This window comes from Leucopleurus acutus (assembly GCF_964270905.1).
Source record: "Leucopleurus acutus genome assembly, chromosome: 10".
NCBI lineage: Eukaryota > Metazoa > Chordata > Mammalia > Artiodactyla > Delphinidae > Leucopleurus > Leucopleurus acutus.
In genome coordinates this window covers 2,016,877-2,041,245 of record NC_139153.1, presented here as the reverse complement: position 1 = coordinate 2,041,245, position 24,369 = coordinate 2,016,877, and the positions used below count along the sequence as shown (strand labels likewise).

At 52.3% G+C, this 24,369-nt stretch overlaps 1 protein-coding gene across 1 annotated transcript in view; it reads right to left on the bottom strand.

Annotated features, from left to right (window-relative positions):
- EEFSEC (eukaryotic elongation factor, selenocysteine-tRNA specific) overlaps window positions 1–23,948 on the bottom strand; it is a 148,929-nt gene extending 124,981 nt beyond the window's left edge. Inside the window, exon 1 of the mRNA XM_082847800.1 lies at window positions 23,627–23,948. Coding sequence (XP_082703926.1) covers window positions 23,627–23,939 — 313 coding nt within the window. The 5' untranslated portion in view covers window positions 23,940–23,948. The remainder of the gene's footprint in view (window positions 1–23,626) is intronic.
- Between the last annotated feature and the right edge of the window lie 421 nt (window positions 23,949–24,369).

Below are 24,369 nucleotides of genomic sequence, written 5' to 3'. Positions count from 1 at the left end.
AAGGCCTCTTGCTCCTCCTTCTCTCGGGCAAGGCCACCGACCCGAGACACCACCCCTGCGAGGCGGGCTGGGACAGGCCAGGAGCCAGAGCAGGAGCCGGCAGCAGGCTTCTGCTGGCCTCTGTGGGCAAGGACAGCACTAACCCAGGAGAGGAGAGTGGGCAGGGGCATCTGCACAGGCCTGGAGGGACGTCACCAGGCAGGGCTGTCTCGGGATCCACCCTTTGACCTGTGTGCACCAACGCAGCAGAGGAAACCACCAAGTCCACGCGGTACGGTGTGAAACAGCAGTGGTGTCCCCAGGGCAGCTCCCAGACACAACCGGCAATGAGGCGCCGGCTGGGGGACTGGAGGACGACAGACTGCCACTGTGCGTCTTCCAGCCCCGGGTGCGCTTCCCACCACGGGCATGTGGCATCTAAAGGCAAACAGAATACTTTTAACAAAAACTCTGTATCAGTCACTTTCCCGCTATATAGTTTGAGGTACCCTCTGAGTTACCTTTTCTTATTAAAAAAGGGAAACACAAAACAAACTTTCCTCCCAGAAACTGTGGAGGGTTAGAGGAGACAATGCAGAGTAACAGGGACCCAAGCCTGCAGGTCTGTGACCCTCAGTTGCCGTCCACAGACTTAGTCCGGGGGCTTTCTCCCACTGAGGAAAGCCAACAACCCACAAAGGGGCCACATCTCAGTCCAAAGGTAAGGAAACCCAGCCTGCGGGTGAGGCGGAGCCCGCCCACCCCAGCTGCCGCCGGACGAGCCCACTCCTCCAGCAAGGGAGACCTTTCCGAGGAGAGACGCTTCCAACCGTTATCACAATCTCGCTGGCCACTGCCAAGTTCTACTTCCATTTTACACCAAGCCTCCTTTTCTTGTTTTGTTTTGTGTTTGTTTTTTTTTTTTTGCTTTTCCTAAATCTGAAATTAGGATGGAGGCTGGCAGGAGGATCCCTTGAGAACTAAGGACTGTGGCTGAAAACACAAAAAAAGTGCTCAGAAAGCCCACCCGTTTGCCAAGCGCATGTGATCTGCTCGGAAGAATGTCGGCTGGGCCATGAGTCTTGATGGAGGACAGCGAACAAGCAGACAAACTCAGAATGCTCTCCACACACAGAAAGGACTTGGGAATGGGAACAATGACAGTCATTCTCCCAAGCATTTTATCCTTCATCTGCAGTAGAAAAGGGGCTGCACTGGATGGAAAAGGCCCCATAGGAAACCCTGGAGGCCCTTTGCCAGGGAACCGGGCCACACACCCACTCGCGCCCAGGCTGCGTCCCCGTGTCACCTGCCCAGAGGACGCGGTCTGTCGGCCACGTGCTCCAGGGCCATGTCCTGAAATGCCCCCACACAGCCAGGGTCACAAGCTTTTCAGGGGCGCTCAGGCCCTGGCAAAAGGAAGGATGACCTTCTTCCGAGTCAGGCGGTTCAAATCAAAGCTTCCGGAAGGAAAGGGTCTCCATAGAAAATACAGAAATAAAGGCCTTCATCACTCCATGAGCCATCATTTTCTTATTTTTCATTTTTAAGGCAAATGTGATTTTCAAAGACTAAAGCTTCCGGCTGTACCAAGTGTCCCTGCCCGCAGGAGTAAAGGAAATCCTTTTCAGTTTTGTCTGTTCACGCACTCAATCTGACGGGACAAAACAACTTCATGTGCTTGGATCACTTCAGTGAATGTTTTTTTTCAACAAAGAAAATTAAGTTTTCTCCCAAACTATATGAGCAAAAAAAAAAGAACATGAGGAAAGAACTCAGGGTTTCCTCTATGTTAAGCACAGTGCAGATGAAAGATCAACCTTCCTTTTCCTTAACGCAGTTATTCCATCTTGTGTGCTTTAGTGGTTAAAATCTGGCAATTTGAGGTGGTCACTCTCAAACAGGAACCTCAAAGAACGGGTTTTATCTACCTCCTAAAAAGGATGGATCTTGGGGAAAGAAATGTTTTTTTTTTTTTTTGCCCTGATAAGACAGTAATCTCCTACCTTGCTGACTCAAATGTACTTGCATATTAATTGCTTCAGATCCCCAAATCCCTGCTGAACTGGCTAAACTGTGGGCCAATTCAATAATCCAGCAACCTCCCATTCAATGCCTCACCAAGATAACTCTGCATGTTTAATTTAAAAGTACCGATCGCTTTCAAATGAAGTGCTAACGCCAGCCAGCCCTGCTGCCACAGCCCAAGGCTCTGACGGACACACCGTGAGTTGGAGAGTCCAGTCTGAGCGCTTCGGATGACGAGGTGAACTGCCTGCATCTCTTCCGAACAGTATCTGTTCGCCCAAATCAGCCCTTTAAAACACGCCCCTCTTGGTTAATTTCCCTGATACAGAGGCGGTGAGATCGAGCCTCAGATAGTCAAATATTATCTGCGCCGATTGTATCTGATTAGCAAGAAGTACTCAACCCTCCAGCCAATGTGAATGCCTAGCTACTCAGCTGAACTGACCTAAGGCACTTTTTCCTTTCTCTTCTGCAACTGTGTTCCATGTTTGACCCCTCAAATTTATTTTAAGTAGTTTTGCAAACAGCTTCCTCTCGCCCTTCCTCCCCCGTGCTGCCAGCATCTCACGTTTCTCGTGCACAGAACATGTTTTGTCCGCCCTGGGAAGTGGCACTTAGGGAAACGGAGAAATCGCCTCAGTCAATCGGAATCAGAAATAGGTCCCATTCATTCAAGAGATTAAAACAGTATCAAGGGCTAATTTTCCTTTTATTAGAACAAGTCGGCATGAAAGCTGGGATTCCCAAGTGCTGGAATTCACGGCAACCTTTCTAGGCTGTGAAAACAGGTCTTACTCCCGGCCTCTCAGTGAAAACGCCCTAAAATACATGCAAACTCCTGGCGTGGCTTCACATGCACTGAATCAAAACGCATGACTGCATCTTTTCACACTGAAATCCAGACTTGTTCAATAACAGTGACAACGATATTTTTTACAGTAAAATAACAATTACAATAATAACAACAGGGATCTGGAGATTTAACAGAACAAGGCAGAGCTATCCGTGAGAAGTGGTTTTTGATCCGCGGTAAAGTAATAAGGTCCTGACAGCCGGCACAGGAAAGGAACAGGAGGTCAGACTAACTCAGTTTGGGTTCTGGGCTTCTGGAATCACAAATGTTCCGTGGTAAAGATTCAGTATGGACCCTGGAAGGTCACACAGTAAGCGAGCTTAATGGGAAAATACAATGTGCCACGTTGAACTTGGATCCTGTGTACTGCTTCTACCAATTTGTCGGCCCCCAAATGCACCTACCTCTAGAAAGTTTCACTTAGAAATATCACTATTAAACTAAGTTTGAGTCTGAATACAACAGAAGTAAACTTTGGTTCTGGCTTAGAAAATATTCACCCGACAGTTCGTCTGGAAGCTGCTGATTTCCCGTGAAGAATGATCTTCGGAAGCCGAATTTTTAGTGCTTCTCCTCGGCCCCCAAAATATAAGTTACTTATTGAAACCACTTCCAGTTTCACTTCATATGCTGAAAAATATCATGGGGAAAAAGTATTTAAATGTTTCACTTGTAGGAAAATAAGATGGTTTCCACACTTCAAATTTGCCCAACAGACTCTCTTTTAAAACAACTAGAAAGTCTAGTCCCTCAATAACAAAGCCTCTGGTGCACGAGTTTCACTACGTCCCTGGTGACCCCGACGCTGCGTTCTTTGCTGTACTTGCACTGACTACAACACGCTGTTTTGCCGTGAGTTTTCCACACAGGCACCGACCCATCCCGAACCTGAAACCCGCCCAAGTGCCATGTGTCTGTATCAACAGCATCTTTGGAGACCCGGACACCGACCGTTTACACAAAGAACGTCTACACATTGTTCATGGTGTGACGCCTCCAAACAAGCCCTAAAGGTGCCACGTGCCACCTCCTGTCTGGAGTCCTCATTCACCTCCTCGCAAATCAACTTTCCTGTTTATAAAAACAAACTGGATCCTGCTTCTCGAAGACACATTTGACAAAAATGAGTATCTCTATATTGTAAGAAACCCCCTTGGTTTAAGCCATCTGCATGCGCCACAGCAAAATGAAAGCATGCAGGAGGGTCCCTAGAGTTTGCTGTAATGAGACTGGCTGGACGTGGATCTCTTTCCCATCTCTAAACAGAGGTGTTTTCTGCTTGGCTAGAGAGGCAAAGCTTCCAAAAATTTCAGTCATGCAAATCTGGGGGAAACTAAAAATCAGCAAGACCTTTTAAAAACTCCCGTAAAGTTTTATTGTTAGTTTAGAAACTTTAAAATACATCATTATTATGTATTATATTTGATATATTTGGAAATATGCATGCCCCCCAAATAAACAGTAAATTCAGGGGGAAGAATTGTTTCCCCAATTTAAAGAAGGGCACCCCATCCAGTCTTTAGAAAAACTAACATTTTCTGAATTTTTCCCCGGGTCTATACACAGGCCAAGTTCAGGCTTCAAAAATATTAAGCTATGAAGGGCCCTCTTTTGTCCTGGTATTAAAATAAGGAGTTAACAAAAAAGAGCTTTCCAAAGCTTAGTCATGTAAACTCACCTATAAACCTCCCACGACACTGAATCGACGGTCCAGGACGTTCGTTTATACGACAGAAGGAACTAGTAGAGCGTTTCAGGGAAGCCCACGTTTACAACTGCAACATCGTGTCCCAGCAGAGACTGGGGGCCTTGTTGTCAGGAGGAAAGTAACGGTCACAACAGTTACGCCAGTTTATTAAAAGCTCATCATGCACCAGATATATTTCTTCTAATCCTTAAGACGATTCTTTCCTATTTTGCAGACCGGGAAGTCCAGGCACCGGGAAGTTAGGGAATCTACCCAAGAACATACAGCTAACAGATGCTGAAGCCAGACTCAAATTCAGCTTCTCAGACTCTAAACTTCAAGGTTTTTAAGTTGTGCCATGTTTGCATTTATGCTGTTCTGTGGGTGCGTTTTTTTCCTGTAATACGGATGCATAAATCAGTTCAAGAAAAGCTCTGTTCCTGCATCACATATTTTGGGCTCGCTTGCATTCAGCAGTGACTGGGCACCTCTCCGCTTCCAAACACAAAATAAGCCAAGGCCTCCTGCAGCCCGACCTCTCCTGGTAGACAAAACACGCTGCTTTCTAACAAACGTCCACTTCTCTCCTCTGGTTTTCATCCCGTCTTTCCCCACTGTGGGCCTTCCTCCTTCCAACTCCAACTGCCTCACAGTTTTACAGCCAAATCAACATAATTAAGCACTTGTACTTCAATTGTGTCAATTTAGTTTCTCCCCAATGACATTACCACCAATTTAAAAGCAGAGACAAAACTCATACATTCACGTGGTAGCGGTCACCATCCATCTGGCCTTCCTTCCCCACCAAACACAAGAGAGACTTCTGACAAACGACTTATTCATTTATTTAATTTTTTAAAAATAAATAAATAAATAAATAAATTTATTTATTTTTGGCTGCGTTGGGTCTTCGCTGCTGCACGAGGGCTTTCTCTAGTTGCAGGGAGCGGGGGCTACACTTCGTTGCGGTGCGCGGGCTTCTCATTGCAGTAGCTTCTCTTTGTTGCGGAGCACAGGCTCTAGGCACGCGGGTTTCAGTAGTTGTGGCACGTGGGCTCAGTAGTTACGGCTCATGGCCTTAGTTGCTCCGTGGTATGTGGGATCCTCCCGGCCCAGGGCTCGAACCCGTGTCCCCTGCATTGGCAGGCGGATTCTCAACCACTGCGCCACCAGGGAAGTCCCGAACGATTTATTTTTATATGAACAGTCTCTTAAAGATTAAAAAGTCAAATCATACGATCACGATCACAACAGTTAACACCATTTACTGAGAACTTTGTAGGCTGCAGGCACTGAGGCAAGCGCTATCCACAGCTTATCTCATGGATTCTCACAAAACCCCACAAGCTGGTGATTCTCCCCAGCTTGACAACGAGAAAACTGACGTTCCAAGCAGCTCACCATACCCAGCTGGGGTTCAAACCTGGGCCAGTATGCGAGCCCGGCTCTTTCCACTACTCCCTATACGGAAGCACAGCTATGGCGTCACACGCCGCCGTCAAGGAGAGGAGGACGCCTGCAGACCCAGGCCCTGGCGGGGAAGACGCACCACACGGAGCGGAGCAGTGACTGGGGCCCAACCAGGGCACTCGCGACCCAAGCCGCTTCAGGTCTGAAAGAGAAGCCAGGCAAGCTTCTCTGCACTGAGCTTCCCCAAAGCAGGGCCCTTGTCTTTCCCGTTTGGCCTTTGCTAAGCCTGCCCTGTGCTGCGCTGGCAGAGCCCAAACTGCTGGTCCAGACTGAATGGTGAGGTGGCGCTGGGTTTTATCAGCCCTCCCAGACAACTTCCCCCAGCGCCCGCCAGCCTCCACAGGCCTGAGACCCCAGGCCCGCCTGACCCAGCGGTCAGCCCGCAGTTTCCATCCACGTCCATTTCCCTCCAACTCTGGCTCAGGCCGAGCTCAGCCTGTCACCATCCCACTGACTTGGCTGGACGACAAAGGGACAGCACAGCACACTCCCCAGAACCGGGAGCCACAGCCCCTCTGTACCATCTCCTCACAAGACCCAAAACTAGCCACGGGGCCGGGGCCAGGTCCTGGCCCCTCCCTTCGAACGAAACAGGAAACGCTGACCAGGAGCCCAGAGACCACAAAAGAGGAAACAGTCCCAGCCTTACAGCATCTCCACAGCACGAGACTTAATCCCAGGCCAGAACCTGAGCCCGACTTGGAGAAAAGGGGGGTTTTGTTGCAGAACAAGTAGGAAGGGGGGAGGTGGACGAGGGGGAAAAGAAAAAGAGGAAGAGAAAGAAAGAAGGCCGATGATGCCATTAGACAGGAGGGAGGCCACCTTTGTCTCGCATCCTGTGGACCAGCCAAGGAAAACAATGAATCTATTTTTTCCCTCCCCTTCTTTGCCTTAAAAATTCAAGAATTTCATTCCCTTCTTTGAAACATAGCTCTTGCATAATTTCAGTGCTTGCTCCTGCTGTCTGCAACGCTGAGGGAAGGGGGCGTTCGCCCCTCCCGAGCCCTCAGAAGCGGGACATCCTGTGCAGGCCCTCAGTGCTGGTCTGCGGGCACCCGGGCCGCCGCTGACCACATCACCGTTACCACTGCGGACCCCAACGGCAAACCCCATAGAAAAGGTGTTACTCCTTTTTTAAACAGGTGAGGAAACTAAGGTTCAGAAAGGCAAAGCATCCGCAGTCATGCAATAAGCTACTAGAAGAGCCGAAACTCCCACTTCAGTCTCTCCAAGCCCAGAGCCGGGGCCCACTGCCTGCAGCCTCTCGACTCTGAGGGAAGTCCCGCAGGGCAAAGTCGAAACCAGCTCTAGACTTCCCAAAGGCACCATTAATCAGACACGACAAGCAAAGTACTGAAGTTTAAAGTGTTTGCAAACTTAAAAGGTTTACTGGCTCCAAAATACAAACATAAAACTGCAAAAACTGGAATTATTCAAAGCTGAATTGAATGTCTACTAAGATATAAGAGAAGGCCGCCTAGTATACTTGGGATGCAACGTGGAGGTAAGAGTCATAAACGTATTTTAGGGGGGACGTCAGCACACTCTGTTCCCGTGTGTCTGCCTTCTAGGCCGTGGGGTGGCCTCAGGCCCATGTGGTCTCAGAGCAGCCCTTCCCCCCCAGGGCACCCACACCAGGCACGCTGGGCAGTCCCCAGGAAAGAGAGGGGAGGGCCTCGGAGAGCAGAGGCCAGAGCGGGCATTTCCTACTGGCGTCGGAAATGGCTTTCCCAACCTCCTCTGAGTCCCCGGGGCCACACAACCCCTCAGCCACCTGAGAGGCGGCGGGTGGGCGCCCGGGGAAGGCCCTGTGCCCCCTGCACATGTGGGCACACACCTCCCCGCGCCTCTGCGTCTGGGGCCACGCTTCAGCAGCATACCCTCCCTCTCCAGCCCTTCCCCAGTATTGGTAAATATTGATAATTGCCTCCAAAGGCAGAAGCGAAGCAGCAGTTTGTGTTTTGAAATGCGGATCATAATTCAAATTGGAGGCTGACACTAATCATTTGATGTTCACTTGAAAAGACCAGATAGGCTGTGCAGGAACATTTCAGTAAGGGGACCGATAAGGAGAGGGAAATAAAAATTATTAGTATTTACTCAGCCTGCAATGCTTGTGGAAGGAACTCTTTTAAAAGGGAGCACTTCAGAATGGTTATTCAATCTGAATTTTACAGATAGCACAGGAAATATTTTCTCACAGAATGCCCCTATCTGCGCCATCATATCTCTCCGGTGTGCCGTTCACGTCTCTCATTGCAGGAATTCTCGCTCAATCTTGCTCCATTATGAGCTGACGGTGACCCAGAGTATATGAGGCATTCAAGAATCTGCCTGGAAATTACTACCAAGGAACATCTGTCCCATGCCCCGCTTGCCAACCCTGCCTCGGGGAGCGAAGATGGAAAACAACTCAGAATCCACACGCAGAAACAACTTTTCATTCCCCTTACAAACCAGGCTCCTTTGGAAATTGAGGGTTCTGGCATTTTTCAGAAATTACGTTCCTGGAAAAACATGGCATGAGCGTCTTTTGAAAGCCTCAGCTCAGGCTTCCTTTCCTACGCAGACCCTTCTAATAAAAGCCAGGACAGGGGCTTCACAGGGAAGCAAACGAGAAGGCCACCCATGGCTCTCCGCACTGGTAGTGTTAAACTCAAATGCTGTATTAGACGCCACTGTTCAATTAATGACGGCGAGGGTGTCACACGTGCTAACATACCCACCGCGCACGCGGCGTCTATCTTGTAGACGCACTAACCTTGGAAGATTTACGTTGCGACTAGGAAAGATTAGAAGACGTGTGGTCTCACACAGGCTGAGTCTGGGATCCCAGCTTTCCCCCTGGACGGCTGTCGGCCGCCGTCTTCGGAGGGCAGAGGACTGGGCGGCAGCGTGTCATCCCCGCCCAGACTCCACCCCCGCCGCACGTGCTCAGAGGGGCCGAGCGGCACATCACCGAACAGCCGTCCGCGTCCGCGCCTCTGGCCTCACGTCAACAACCTGCACCCCGTATGCTTCTCACGGTCGGGGCACAGGGGTCAACGTCATCACAACCATCCCAAGCGTGTGCCGGAAGCTCTGCAGACGGCTCCTCTGATACAGCCACCTGAGTGAGGTAATCACCTGCGGTTCAGGTGTAACAGGCTCAGTTAGAAAAGTGGCCTTGCGCTGGGCTGCCCAGAGCCAGGTTGGGCCACGCCTGAGCTCCACCTCCGCCTGCTGCCTTGGGGTGCTGGGCCTTGCTTGGGGTGTTCACATCCTGGAGGCACCCAAAACCAGTGCTTCCAGGTCGGGCGGGAACAAAGAGGGTTTGAGATCCCGAGTCTGGGGTGGGGGATATGGTGGGGGGAGGGGCCGTGCACCAATACGTGACTTTCAGCCTTTGAAAGCCGCTCCCGGAAAACACGACCTAAGAGCTGGAAACAGGCAAGTCCTCATACAAGCGTAGAAACGGTTCCGCTCGGTGGGACCCTGTCCTTCCGGGAGGCGGGGGGCCACCTTCTTCTCCTGGAGACGCCCTGCTTTGGTTAGCACCATGGGCTCACAAGGCGAGAGCAAACTGAGTGGAGAGGGCTGACAGCCGGGCCCACATCTTCAGACGCTTTCAAAGTTAAGTCACATAATCTGATGATGTGAAAAGGGGAGAATACACATTTGACCCCTTGCTTCAAACAGAAATCTTCCCGTATGGTTTTTAATTGGAAGGCATTTGTTTTGCTTTCGCAACACTCTTTAACCTCTGCCACTGTAGGTACAAGGCTGCAAACGATACTTCCATTGATTAAAAAAATAAAAAACGAACACTGAAAGAAACAATATTTTTCTTTTTAAGGAAAAAAAAAGATAGCGAGCAGCTCTTTTCTGGAGGGGTCACCACTTAAAGGCGTATATGGGACACCACCCTGGCTGCAGCTTATGGTTTATTTTGTCTTGGAAAAGCCCGAGGTCATTCTAACTCTGTTGACCTGTTACCCTCCACAGTGATCATCTCCATCCAGGACCGCAAGCAAACACTGCCCTCTTGTGCACTGAACAGTGCCGAGTCGGCGCGGAGACGTTTCCACCCAGCACCCGTGGACGGCTCGCAGGCAGGCGTACAGCTGCCTCTCCGCGGCCCGGAGGGGTGTTGGGAAAGGATGACACACATCTGCGTCCAGGGTGCTTGCCACAGTGTCCCCAGACTGCCTTCCGGGACAGACCGTGAGGTAAGAGGAAGAGGGAAAGATTCAGCTGAAGAAATCGGACCCAAAATAACTGACTCTTATCTTTCCTAGAAAAGATTCATTCCTCAGGACTTCCCTGGCAGTCCAGCGGGTAAGACTCCGCCTTCCCAATGCAGGGGGCCCAGGTTCGAGCCCCAGTCAGGGAACTAGATCCCGCATGCATGCCGCAACTAAGAATCCACATGCCGCAACTAAGACCTGGTGCAGCCAAAATAAAAACAAATAATTAATTAAAAAACTTTATTGGTTACCATGGCAAGTTTTCTTTTCGCCTACTTTAAAAAACTTTTAGAAATGACTAATAAATCTACAATAACAGTATACAGTACTTTTTTTTATCTAGGAAATACTTGCCAGGAGAAGATTCCATTTGATTTCAGAAGGAGAAAAAAAAAAGGCAGAGGGAACCCACGTTGCTGTTTCTCAGAGGAACACCGGAAGATCAGTCGTGGTTCCTCTTCTTTCTGAGGAGCCCCGACCTGCAGGGTTACCTGCAACCTGGGGACAGGGCTCCATGCCCAGAAGACCAACCTGGCATCGCAAGAGAGCCTCAAAGGATGTAAAATGACAAGAGCAAAGGCAAAGATCCAGTCCAGTCTGAGGCCAGGCCTACTTGGCAGGAACCTCCAGGGGAAGCCCTGGTCTTCTCTGAGTGAGTCTTCCAGTTCTGTTCCGAACTATGAGCCACCCAGATGCTGCACCCACTCTTCCACCCTTCCGGGCACAAGCCAGGATGGGCCAAATCTCGCGCCAAACTCATCTCTGGGCAGGAAAAGGCAAAATCTGCCCCCAGTGCATTACCTTCAACCCAGTGGGCGCCCCGGGAGGAACGGGGGCGAGAGAATGTTTCGGGAGTGTCTGCATGCCTGCGGCCAGGAGGCAGGAGGTGGGCTGGGTGCCAGCGACTCCAGCTCCTTTACATACCAGCTGTGGCGCCCAGAGCTTGGCTCAGTGGTTCGGGAACGTGTGAACCACAGGCGGTCAAAGGGCCAGTGTTAAACGGCCAGCCACGGCCCCAGAGTCGTGACAGCTGTCCAGCTCACGTTATGCCAGGGTTACCTGCCGCCTCCTGTTTCCACGTCAGCCCCTTCCTCTAGCACGGGAAGAAAACGGGGGTCCAAGACCAGAAACAGGGCTCAGGTGCATGAAGCCGACAGGACGGCCTTGCGGAGGCCAGACAGGAGGCTGGCTGCGGCCCTCCCTCCCGTTCTCTGTCTCCCTATCAGAACCACAGGGCATGCGGCTGCTTTAACCTCCAGCAAAGCCAAGATGGACAGACTCTACATATATATATCCGTCCAGACACGCCAGCCCCACGGCAGATTCCTTCTGTGGACCCTGGCTCTGACACGGTCAGCCAGACTGAGCCTCTCATGTGTGGAGCAGCCTGACCATCTCCTACCTCAAACCCCTGCCACGTGCTACTCCCTCTGCGGGCGTCCCACCTTGTCCTTCCCAGCACGCTCACAACTGCGTGCTGCTGCTCACTTCTGTAACACCCGCCTCCTCCACGATGCACACTGCGCTCCACTTCTGCCCGGCTCACTCGCGTAAACCCTGCTCCTAGCGTGCAGTAGGTGGGTCAGGGTTTGCAGAATGAATGAATGAATGAATGCATCGACACGCCTTTCCTTCTGCAACGTCTGATCTTACAGAATTAGGTCACCTAGCCAGATTTCAGGACACTAAGAATCCTGGGAAGAGAAGGGAAAGACAGCCAAGGAACCAGGCTAACCTATGCAAACAGCGCCCAACCTTACTGCAAAGAGCAGGTGGCAGAACGAACCAGGAGCCACCAGGAGACAGCTGTCAGGAGAGGGGTGGGCAGAGTCCATCTCAGACGCTACAGCACCCCTGATGCCAGGACCGTGGCATCACACACTTTCGGGGTCTCTGAGCTTTCCTTCGGAGAAACACATGGAGAACTCGATGGAGAAACTGGCAGGCCCAGTGTCCAGCCTGTGCCCTCTGGCCTGGGGAGCCTGTTCTCTTTCCCCCGGAGCATCTCATCACACGAGGGCTCTGTAAGGGTGTGTGGACCCCGAGTTCATGTCCAGCCTCCCGGGTTCCGAAGAACCTGGTGCTCCAGGAAGTCTACATTCAGGAGGGACTCAGACCCCAGGCTTGGCCACCAGGGACAGCAGCCACTTCTGGTCATGTTGTCCGACAAGACCTGGCTGAGCTGGGTCACCTGCTGGAAGCTACCACGCCAGCCCGCCTCTGGAGGGCCTCCTCCCCTCAGCTTCACAGGCTACTTGCAGGACACCGTGCCGGGCCACAGGCTCACATTATGCTCATTTCCCAGTCCCCAAGCTCCGGGGCAAGTTTAGAAGTCCTCGTCCTGTCTCAGATCAGGTCTGAATTAATACCCTTCCTCCAGAGAACTCCAGTAGCAAAGTGAAAACAGACGCGCTAAACAATGGCCTTTGAGAGCCCCAGCAGGGACGGCTGGTGACAATGCAGCCCCAGGCTCTGAAAGAAACCTTAAGGTTAAAGGTTCACAGAGGCAGAAGAATTACCAAAGTACAAGTTTGTTCAAATTTCCTCCGGCAGATTTAAACAACCAGGGTCAAGCTGAAGATTGCCTGCAAAAACCTATGAGACAACTCAGCCCCTTTGAACTGCGTGGAGAAAGGAAAATATACGGTCTGGGAGGGATCTATGTTATAGCTTTTAAAAATGCTCTTGAAAAGGTCACCCCTGTTAACTCAAAATCAGCCCACTGAAGGATGTTTGAAAACTGCTTCTCTAAAACAACAGGGCTGCGGGCCCTCGCCGTGTGCGGTGAGCTGCACCGGGTCACCATGTCCCCAGCATCAGTGTGCTGACCCTCTGTGGGCCATGAAATTAACCATCAGCACAGCAGAAATCTGCTCTGAGTTAAACTACTTTGCTACGCAAAGTGGCCTGAAAATGAAATATGAGGATTGAATTTCCACTGAAAGATTAACTTGTCTAACCTCCAGGCAGGCTTGCTCGGCTGTGAACCCTGTGTGGCCGGCCGGTGGCTTGAAGCCCCACAGGAGGCTGGATGCTGGCCGCGGGCAGAGGGAAACGACCTGTCACCCACTCATTCATTCATTCACTCACTCGTCCATGCTGCATGCCTGCACCGAGGCCCCGCCCTTGGTCCTGGAGTCGGATGACAGCAGGACCCCATCCTCAAAGGGATCAGGTCGAGTAAATGCAATGACGACAGATGGGAGGACAAGGGGTCCGGGGGCCCCGCGGGATGGTACAGACCCTCACCTGGTCGAGGCTGGGGAGGGCCAACGGTGAGGCTTCCCAGAGACGTGGTGTAGCCAGAGGACACCACGAGAGACCCCGGTCTGTCTGTCCAGAGACCTGCAGGCAGCTCGTTAAGCCTGGAGTCCTGAGCGACACAGAGACACCGACCCATCAGGAAGTGCCCTGTCAGCCTATGCGGAGTGTAGCCTTTATGCCAACAGAGAGCAAAGGAAGACTTTTAGACAGGGGAGTCAAATAACCACATTAGCTGTTTAGAAAGAGTTCTGGGCCACAGTGGGGAGGGCAGTTTCAAGAAGGGGCTGGAATCGAGACACTGCAGGCAGGTCGTGCTCGCCCAGTGCAGAGTGGACAGAGGCCTGTCCAAGGAGCAGCTGTGGTGATGGGCAGAGGAGGCGAAGGACAGGCAAGAGTCTGTAAGGAGTCCGTGAGGGCGAAGGAGGACACGCTGGGGACCGCGTGGCTGGCCTGCCCCACTGTGGGCACTTACTGCCAAGCGGGGTTGGGGATGGGGTCTTGCAAGCGTGGAGTCTGGGGGCCTGTGGGGCTCACTGATGAAGAGGCCAGCCCAGCAGGCACTTGGATAGCAGGTCGAGAGCTGCCTACTGAAATGTGACTTAACTAAAATCAAATTACAGTTTCAGTTCCTCGGTTATGTGGCTGCCACCCTGGGCTGCGCTGCTGGAAGACACTCCCACCAGCACAGAGGATCCTTCTGCGTGGCGCTGGGAAAGCTCTGCACAGACTTTTCAAACACCGTCGCTTGCAGCCAGCGTGTGCCAGCCCTCCCCAGCCAGGTCGACGCCAGTGGTGACCCGCAGCTTTCTCCCAGCCTCCCGTGCTCTGCCCGTCCACGGACTCCAAACACCAAGCGCTCAGGAAATGGAGCCCGGCTTACAGAAAGTCTTTTTTCTCTAGAGCAGATGCTCTGAGGACCGTCTCTGAACAGATCATCATTTTAGAGAGCAGGGAACGCTGGGGACAGACACACACACGCACACCCATACACACACACACACACACACACACACACACACACACAGAGGAGGGTCTTGGGTGCCTAGGGCATGAGGTCCTTGAAATTCACCTGGAAATGACCCCGAGCAGAGTAAGTGCCACCCCGCAGTACAACTGGAAGGCAGAGCCCTCGTCCCAGCATCAGGTGACCAAGGCCGAGCCACCCACTCCTGGAGCTTTAAGCCCCCTGCGTAACCCCACAGCAAAGTGTGGAGCCCCGTGGCCAAGCAAGGCCGGCTCCAGAGGCCAAGCAGGTCAATGCTGGCAATTCCAAGCACTAATTTTAAAAGGAAAAAGTCAGGTTTATCTTTAGGTAGCACCTGTGCATGCCACCAAATAAATATCCTCGGGAAGTAGGTTAGAGACAAAGGAAATTATTCTAGTCTTCTTGAAGGCCCCAAGACAAGAGAGGCATCGTCGTAACACAAGAGATACGGCAAGAGGGAAAGTCAACTTCTCTCTCAACAGCAAAACTTGTTTCTTCTCCTGCCAAGAGAGGATCACCCACGTTAACTAAGTCCCCTTCCCCATGCAGCCACAGCCACTTCAAAGCAGCAGAAGCCTAATCACAAAGCGTAAGAAAATAAAAGACCCAATTAACAAAACACAAAACTCCAATAATCCAGGGGAGAATGGAGGCGGAAGTCTCTGTGTTTGACAAACTGGCTTACACAGAAAGTGCTGCTCAGGAGCTGGGCTCCCACCAAAGCAGGTGCAGGCTGAGGCGCCACGGCAGCTTGGGCAGCCAGGCCGCCGGCACGTGACCTGGGGCCGGCTCCTGGCCTCCGCAGCCTCCCTTCTGTGGGCGGCGCCCTGAGTGTAGAGGGAAACACGCCCCTCCTCCGGCCCTCCACGGGGCATTCCAGCATCGGTACCCCCAGAGCCACACTCTCCCTCCCTCCTGGCGGTGTCCCCCTCCTGCCTCCAGTGGCCCCAGACCTCTGTCCCAGGTCCTCTCCTCAGACTCTTTAAAAGCACCCGAAGGATCTCCCAGCTGAAAACGCACCCGCCCTCCCCTGACAGGAGGCTCCCCAAGCTCCTGGGCTCCGGGGCCCGCGGACTCTGCAGCTCAGCTGCTCACCTGCCCACACCCGAAGCACTGAACTTCTGGGTCGTTTTAGGAAATCTGCCAATTTTTAAACGCTGGCAATGAATTTTTAAAAGAAGACTTTTGGGCTTCCCTGGTGGCACAGTGGTTGAGAGTCCGCCTGCCAATTCAGGGGACACGGGTTCAAGCCCTTGTCCGGGAAGATCCCACATGCCGCGCTGCAACTAAGCCTGTGCGCTACAACTACTGAGCCTGCGCTCTGGAGCCCGTGAGCCACAACTACTGAGCCTGTGTGCTGCAGCCACTGAAGCCCGCACACCTAGAGCCCGTGCTCCGCAACAAGAGAAGCCACTGCAGTGAGAAGCCCGTGCACCGCAACGAAGAGTAGCCCTCGCTCGCCGCAACTAGAGAAAGCCCGTGCGCAGCAACGAAGATCCAATGCAGCCAAAAATAAATTAATTAAATCAATTTAAAAAATAAAATTAAAAAAAAAGACTTTAGCATATGGGCCATCAAAACATATCTGCACAAGACCCTAGTGTGGGACAAGACCCTCCCAGGGGTGGACAGACAGGATGGGCCGCCTCCTGTCGGCACTAAGGACAGGAGTGGGCAGGTCTAGGAAGAGGTCAGGAGGTGCCCTAAAGGCCTTCCAGAAACAAGCAAATGGCGCCTCCTACACACCCACCACAGCCTAAATAATGTGTCGCGCACACCTAATCCTCTCAAAATGTGTTCATTTGTTTAATTCAACTATTACTGAGTAAAGATAATCCACAGAATGGGAGAAAATATTTGCAAGTCATATACCTAATAAAGGACTGGTATTCAGAATACATAACGAACCCTTACAACTCAATAATAAAAGCCAAATAACCCAACTGAAAAAAAGGGCATAGGATCTGAATACACAGTTCTCCAAAGAAGATATACAAATGGCACAAGAAAATACCAAGGAAATGAAAGTTACAGCGACAATGAGATATCACATCACACGCACTAGAGCAGGTACAAAGAAAAAGACAGCAACAAGTGCTGGAGAGGCAGTGAAGACAGCAGACCCTCCTACACTGCCGGCGGGAAGAAAAGCAGTGCAGCTGCTGTGGAAAACAGGCTGGCAGTTCCTCAAAAAGCAGACACAGAGTTACCCTCTGACCCACCAATTCCACCCCTACGGATAAACCCAAGAGAATGGAAACGTGCGTCCACACAGAGACCTGAACACAAACTTCCACGGCAGGATTATTCATAGGAGTCAAAAAGTGAAAACAACGCAAATGTCCTTCAACTGATAACGGATTTTAAAAAAGTGATCCATCCATATAATGGATACTCTTTGGCCATAAAAAAGGAATGATGGGGGAAGGGAAAGGGGAGTTTAATGGGCACAGAGTTTAGCTTTTGTAAGATAAAAAGAGTTCTAGAGATGGAGGCCACTGAACTATAAACTTAAAAATGGTTAAGATGGTACATTTTATGAAATATGTACTTTACCACAATTAAAAATAATAGATTTTTTAAAAAGGAAGGAAGTATAGGTCACGCTATAACATGGATGAACCTTGGAAGCCAGACACAGAGGCCACATATTGTATGATTCCATTTATACGAAATGTCCAGAATGGGCACATGGGCAGAGACACTGAGTAGATTAGAGGTTGCCAGGCCTGGGGTCAGGGAGAAGGTGCAGGACTGCTAATGGCTGTGGGGTTTCTTTTCGCAGTGATGGAGCTTAGACTGTGGCACTGGCTACACAACTCTGTGAAGAGGATGAAAACACTTAAGCGTGCACTTGAAATGGGCAAATTTTATGGAATGTGAATTATATCTCAATACAAATGTTTAAAAACAGCCTTGACTGTCCACTCTGTGCCTGGCCCTGGACTGGCCCTAGAGCCACACAGAGGCCTCCAGGCTAACGGGAACAACAGGTAGAACGCCTCCTGGTCACCTCAGGTGACCCAGAGCTCCAGAGACCGTCATCTCTGTCACCCCGCGCAGCACGGCCTCGAAGGCCTGCTGGTCAGATGGGGACTCGGGCCCAGCCTGGTCCAGGCCCTGGCCAATGCAAGGATGAGAGAGCGGGGAATAGATCTCAGGGCTTAATTTACCGGTTGGTTCCTGGGGCGCCTGCCCAAATCTTATTCCAACCTGGATGGAGTGATTCTGAAGAAAAACCCAAGAGCCACAAAGGCGATGCTAAGTGAAAAGTTTAAAAGCAATTAATTTTAAATGATTACAGCTTTACCGAAAGCTGTGGCTATGATTTCCTTCTGACTTTGATTATAACCTTCCAGCAAAATATTCGTCTCATCAAGGCAAGTGTGCATTATTTTCTATTCTTAGCATGACTGCAAAATATTCTTTGATTTAACATTTGATATGTTTTGTTCTCAAGGGCAAGCCCCACGAGAAGAAGAATGTACCCCAACAGAATGAAATATGACTACCTGCTTCCACTGTTCTTTCTTGTTGGTTCCTACTCAAATATTCTGCATTCATTTAAACTCAAGGCCGCGGCTCTGATGTTATGCTCCTCCCACACTGTCACCCAAACCCAAGCAGTCACCCACTATCCAGGGGCAGAGAAATTGCTGCAGACGGAGCTGGACTTGCATTTCCTGGAGACGCTGAGGGCGCTGAGCTTGGAAGGAGAGGGGGTCCTGGCCAGGTGCGCACTGAGGAAAAGGAAATGAAGACCCAACAGATTCTAGGAGCTAAAGACGCTAGGGCTAAAGAAGCATTTCCACTTACACCAACGCCTTTAAATATGCCTCAATATTTTAGGACAAACGTACGATACCATACCATAACACAATGCATTTCTGTTTCTGTTTTTGTTTTTGTGGTACGCGGGCCTCTCACTGTTGTGGCCTCTCCCGTTGTGGAGCACAGGCTCTGGACGCGCAGACTCAGCGGCCATGGCTCACGGGCCCAGCCGCTCCGCGGCATGTGGGATCCTCCCGGACCGGGGCATGAACCCGTGTCCTCTGCATCGGCAGGCGGACTCTCAACCACTGCGCCACCAGGGAAGCCCAACACAATGCATTTCTGGACAGATTCATTAAAAGACTAGGGGCTAAGAAAACCAGAGTGTCTTTTTTGTTTGTTTGGTTGGTTGTGCATCAGAAAAACACCCATATTCCTGGGGTGGCCAGGCCTCTGGTTTGTCGTTTCTGCTTGGGCCACGCCGCCTGCTGGGGACTACGCGCAGACGCCCAAAGGGCAGTGTAAAAACCGGGTGGAAAACGCACGGTCGTCCGCACATGAACCTGTCTCATGGGTCCAAAGAGAGCATCTCAGACAGACTGCAGGTGCACTCTTGGATAAAACGGCCAAAGGGACCGTGCTTCTCCATGCTGTCACACGCGCACAGAGAGTAGGAAAAACAGAGAAGGGGAAGTAGCTTAAGTGTCATAAAGAATGCTCCCTCCCAGGCCGCAGAGACAGGCACCCCCAGGGCTGCTGACTGACCTCCAAAGCTAGGAGCCCTGAGTCACACTTGCGAGGCTGTGGTAGATCAGCAGCTCCAGCCAGGGGGGTCCAGAGAGGGCTCAAACCTGGCAGGAAGCCCCGCTTAAACGGAGGGGCGTGGGGGGGTGCACAGGAGGCTAGCGATCAGGGTGACAGTTGTGGCAAAAGAGCTGCTGTTCATTAACCACAGGAACAAAAGACTGGGAGACAATGCACTGTTAATCGTGGCAGCCACCAGAGGACTATAAATTGCCAAGCCAAGATACCAGCATTTTTCAGACCTCGTCCTTCCTGCCAGAGTGAGATTGAGGATGGGTCCAAGTCCCTCACCCCCACCCAAGTCTTTAAAACATACATTACTGAATCTTTTTGAAGTTCTAACCCTGAAAGATTTATACTCTAAAACACATCAGAGAAAAATACTGCCCAGAAACACTATCAGAGGGCCTGGAGCGGACGGGCCCCCTTGTCCACTCACACTGAGAATGCCACTGCTCCAAGGGCAGATCAGCGTGGGTTCAGACGAGCTCTGACCCTTCTGATCTGTGTTCCCTAACCTCCCTGAGCCTCTGCCTCTTCACCCATCCCATGGGAGTATCACCTCTTACCTCCCAGGATTGCTATGAGGGTTAAACAAACAAAAAAAGTCACAATGCTGGCACTAAATACATGCTAAGTACTGTTGTCACTATTAACCCCCAGCACCACTTAGGAGTTTTACCTAAGGCCACAGGGATCAAGGAGATAAACCCCAATTTTCTCTAAGTTAAAAAATGATCTTTTTGTACATGAAAGTATTTTGGGGGAGCGATGGAATTAAAGAGAGCTGGCTTTAAGATACACTAAACTTTAGAGCTATCATCATGGAACTCAGACAGTCACTCTAATTTCCTTCTGCTTCGGACAGGGCATTTAGCAAGGGGTCTGAATCACTGCCAGTGAGCTGGGAACTGCAGCGGCAGCCCCGCCTCCCAGCAATCCGGGCACAGGTGCGCTGCCAGCTGGAGTCCCTGCTCAGCCACCTTGCCTCTTTCTAAAGCTCCGGCCTCATCACATCACAAACCTACTTTAAAAGCATCCCAAGGGCTTCCCTGGTGGCGCAGTGGTTGAGAGTCCGCCTGCCGATGCAGGGGACATGGGTTCGTGCCCCGATCCGGGAAGATCCCACATGCCGCGGAGCGGCTGGGCCCGTGAGCCATGGCCGCTGGGCCTGCGCGTCCGGAGCCTGTGCTCCGCAACGGGAAAGGCCACAACACTGAGAGGACCGCGTACCGCAAAAAAAAAAAAAAAAAAAAAAAAGCATCCCAAGGCCCTTAGAAGAAATCTGCACCGTGGGCCCGACCTAAGCCCCACCCACCTCTCTACACGAGCCCGCCCTCACCTTCCACACCTCTCCCCACTCACCTCTCTACACAAGCCCGCCCTCACCTTCCACACCTCTCCCCACTCACCTCTCTACACGATCCCGCCCTCACCTTCCACACCTCTCCCCACTCACCTCTCTACACGAGCCCGCCCTCACCTTCCACACCTCTCCCCACTCACCAGGCCCATTTCCAGCTGCTAAATGCTGGCAGCTACCCCTGGCTCTGAACAGACAAGACAGCAGGCTCACGCCTCAGAGCCTCACCCAGGCTGTGCCGCCACTGGGCAAGCTTTTCTTTCTCCACCATGCCCCGCAAAGCAAGCCACCGCTGTGCAAAGAGCCCTAATGAGTCACTCTGCACACCGCACAGCACTCTCCCCCTGGCTCTGCTGTCAGCCCCCAGAAGGGCCCTGCTGGTGACTTTCGATCCACCCCCCCAACCCCAGCTTCATTCATTTGGGACTTCCGAGTGCCTCCTACATGCCAGGCTCTGGCCCAATTCCTGCTATGCTCTCGTGGAGGACAGAGGCCATCAACAAGCACATCACGCGTATCAGACAGCACCAAGGGCTAGCAGGAAACAAAACACGGACATGAGCAAGTATGACGGTAGAGAACTGGGGACACTTTAGGCCAGTAGGTCAGAGGAGGCCTCTCCGAGGAGGTGACACTCGAGCTGAGACTTAAATGAGGAGGGCACAGCAGGTGCAACACTGGCCCATCCAGTAAGTAGGAGGAGGCCAGTGTGACTGGAGGTCAGGAGCCATGGATGAGGATCAGGAGAGGGCAGAGGCCAGATCGTGGGTCACTGGGGGGGGCAATGAGCGCCCGGACAGTCTTCAGCTGACGGCTGACCTGATCTGAAGACATCCATAAAAGGAGCAGACTGTCCACCGTGTGGGGGGTCAGCAGAGGGAGGAGGAGAGGGCCCACGGTCTGGAGAGGAAGGACAAGTGAAGACACACGTGGCCTCTGCAACATGAGGATAACAAAGGGGATTCACCAGACCCGGGTCAGGGGCGGCAGAGCAGGTCCCAACGCCTGCCCAGGGAACTTGACTTTCCAAGCTTCAGTTTTCTCATCAGAAGAGTGGGGCCCATGCCCCCCTACACCCCCATCACTCAGCGTTATCGCACAGACGCAAGTTTGTAGCCACAGGCGTGGACCCTGGCAGACACTCAGATGTAGCTCCTTTCCCCCCCAAAGAAAAAAGCCACTTTTTCTTCTCACTTCCCTGAGTGGAGGGTGGGAATCTCATCTATTGAAGGAAGAAGAGTAGCAGCCCTGGTCCCACCACTGCAATGTGCTCAGGTCACATGTTAACACCTGTAAGAAGACAAGGAGAGTCTCCCCTCTCAGGGGCGAGAGAAACGTAAGAGCCGCAATGTTCGTACGACAGGAGAGAAATCCCTCTTCATTTCTTCAACAATTTACAGTCTAAACCAAGGACTTGTCAAATGCTTGGAGGCGTTATAATTTGGTGCCTGAAACCTTCTGTCCCATGAAGAAACACCACGAACGTACACGTGGAAGGGGAGGGCAGAGTACAGTGACCCGGGAAGTGGCAGCTTTGGAGTCAAGCAGAGCCCTGGGTCGGCCACTTCCTAGCAGCCTCCCCGAGTCCCAAGCCCCTCGATGGCTGAACAGTAACCACCACACTCCCTGCAGCGTTTGCCTGGGAAGTGGCAAACGTGCAAGAAAGGCAAAGCCAGTTGAGATCTGCCAGAGTGTGGACAGTCCAGAATCACATCCGAGGTCAGAAGGTCAGTGAGGGAGAAAGCCAGGCCTCACCAGACTCCAGAAGCATGTCCTTCACTCCCTACACCTGTCACAAGAAAAGACCACCAATCTGCCTTCCCATTTTTTAACCTCCAACCTACACTGGCTCAGAGAACGTGTCCTAAAATGTACCTGGACGTGACCAAACAGAAATCAGTGACAAGGGGAGGGGAGAGCAGAGAGGATCGCGTGCCCCTTCACATGCATCTGTGGCTAGAACACGGCCGGAGTAGAAGATGTGAGGCGGGGGACCGGAGCAGGTTCCTGCTCCTCTACGAGCCTCCGGTTCCTCTCCTGAAAACAGGGAAATGATCTCAGACTGCCTGCAGCATGGACCAGACGGGAGGTGACAAGGTGAAAGTACTCAACACTCATCATACAGCAGGGCCCGCTATGCCCAGCGAGCAACCAGTGCAGCTGTCCACCAGCAGGCCGATAAAACCATCTGACCAAGAAGTGTTCCTATACGTACTCGTGGGTGCAGAGAATGCCACCGGATGGGTCTGGAGGAAGTGGAAAGCAGGGAGGTACCAGGTCCCTGGGTCAGCAGTGAGGAGTCTCTGAACTATATATACACCCTTTGTGCCACGTGCTACCATTTTTCTATATAAACAAAACACCTGTCCATGAAGTCAAGTATACTGAAATGGGTGTGGAAAAGTAATCCACAGAGGTGTACTAGTGGCTTCCTCTGGCGAGATGGGAGGGGTAATTAGGGGCCTTCTGCCTGGTTTGTAACGTTCTATTTCTTCAGAAGTAGAATGTATTCATGTACTACTTGTATAATTTAAATTAATTAAATGGTACATCTCACGAAGGCTTTTGGGCAGTACCCACCACGACTCTCTGCCCCAGCATCTCAGTTCTAGGGTCTTTCCTTACAGACACACTAGCACACCCACCAAAGACGTCTGTTCTATAAAACTCACTGAAGCATCGTTAGCAAAAATGAGTAACAACATAAATGTCCATCATTAAGACATTCAGAAAACGGTGGTGCAAGTGTACAACGGAATTTCATGTGACCTTTAAAAAGAATGATGTTGCTTTATATGTACGAATGGGCAGGCCCGAGTATTGAGTGAAGTACTCAATAGAGTGGTGTTACCATTTTGTGAAAAAAAAAAAAAAAAAGAACGAGAAAAAGAGGGGTCGACATATACACAGGAACGCTGCCTGTACACGGAGTTCCTCCGAAACGGCACAGGACGGGACAGCGGCTGACTCCGGAGATGGGCAGCAGGAGACCAAAAGACAGCGAGTGGACGCCTTCTGGGCACTTTCAGGGTCTCTGAGTTTCCCTAACCTGTTTGTGTATTACGAACGCAGTGTATTACGAACGCATGTGGTAAAAAACACTTTCGCTGTTTTGGGGGCGGCGCGAGAGACTTCCCGGCGGGCGCCCCCGCCCCGGCGCGTCCGAGCCCCGCACCCCCCGCCCGCCCGCGCTCACCGCCGATGATGGTCCGGATGAGGGAGGCGTGCCCGGGGCAGTCGACCAGCGTGACCTGCAGCCGCGGCTCAGCCCCGGGCTCGGGCTCGGGCTCGGGCTCGGCCCCCAGCGGCGCCGGCCGCAGGCGCGCGGGCAGCGGCACCGAGAAGCACGAGAAGCCCAGGTCGAGCGTGATGCCGCGCTCGCGGCTCTGCGGCTGCTTGTCGAAGGCGGCGGTGGAGGCTGTGGTGCTGAGCGCGCGCGCCAGCGCCGTCTTGCCGCTGTCGATGTGGCCCAGGACGCCCACGTTCACGTTCACCCGCCGGCCCGCCATGCCGCCGCTGCGGTCCGCCCGCTAAGCCGGCCCCCGCCGCCCGCGCCCCGCTCGCACGTTCCGGCGCCGAAGCTTCCGGCCGCGCGATCAGTCCCCCGAGCCGGGGAGCCAGGCGCCGGGGCCGACCTCTGTCAGTCCTCGCGTTCGTTCGTTCGTTTCCACGGGCTCTAGCTGAGCGCCCTCTGGGCACCCGGCGCCTTCTGTCCACCGCGCGGGGACAGGTCGCTTTCCCCGCAGGACATGGGGGACCCGGAGGTGGGGGGGAACAATAACCGGGAGTAAAGACGGAACCAGACCACTACGGACCCCGAGAAGACCAGGCCCGGGGCAGGGAGGGCGGGCCGCGAAGCTGAGCCAGTCCTGCCTAAGAGCCAGCGCGGGAAACCTGGGAAGGCTGCTCGGAGAATCTCGGACCGGGCAGTCAGCCTGG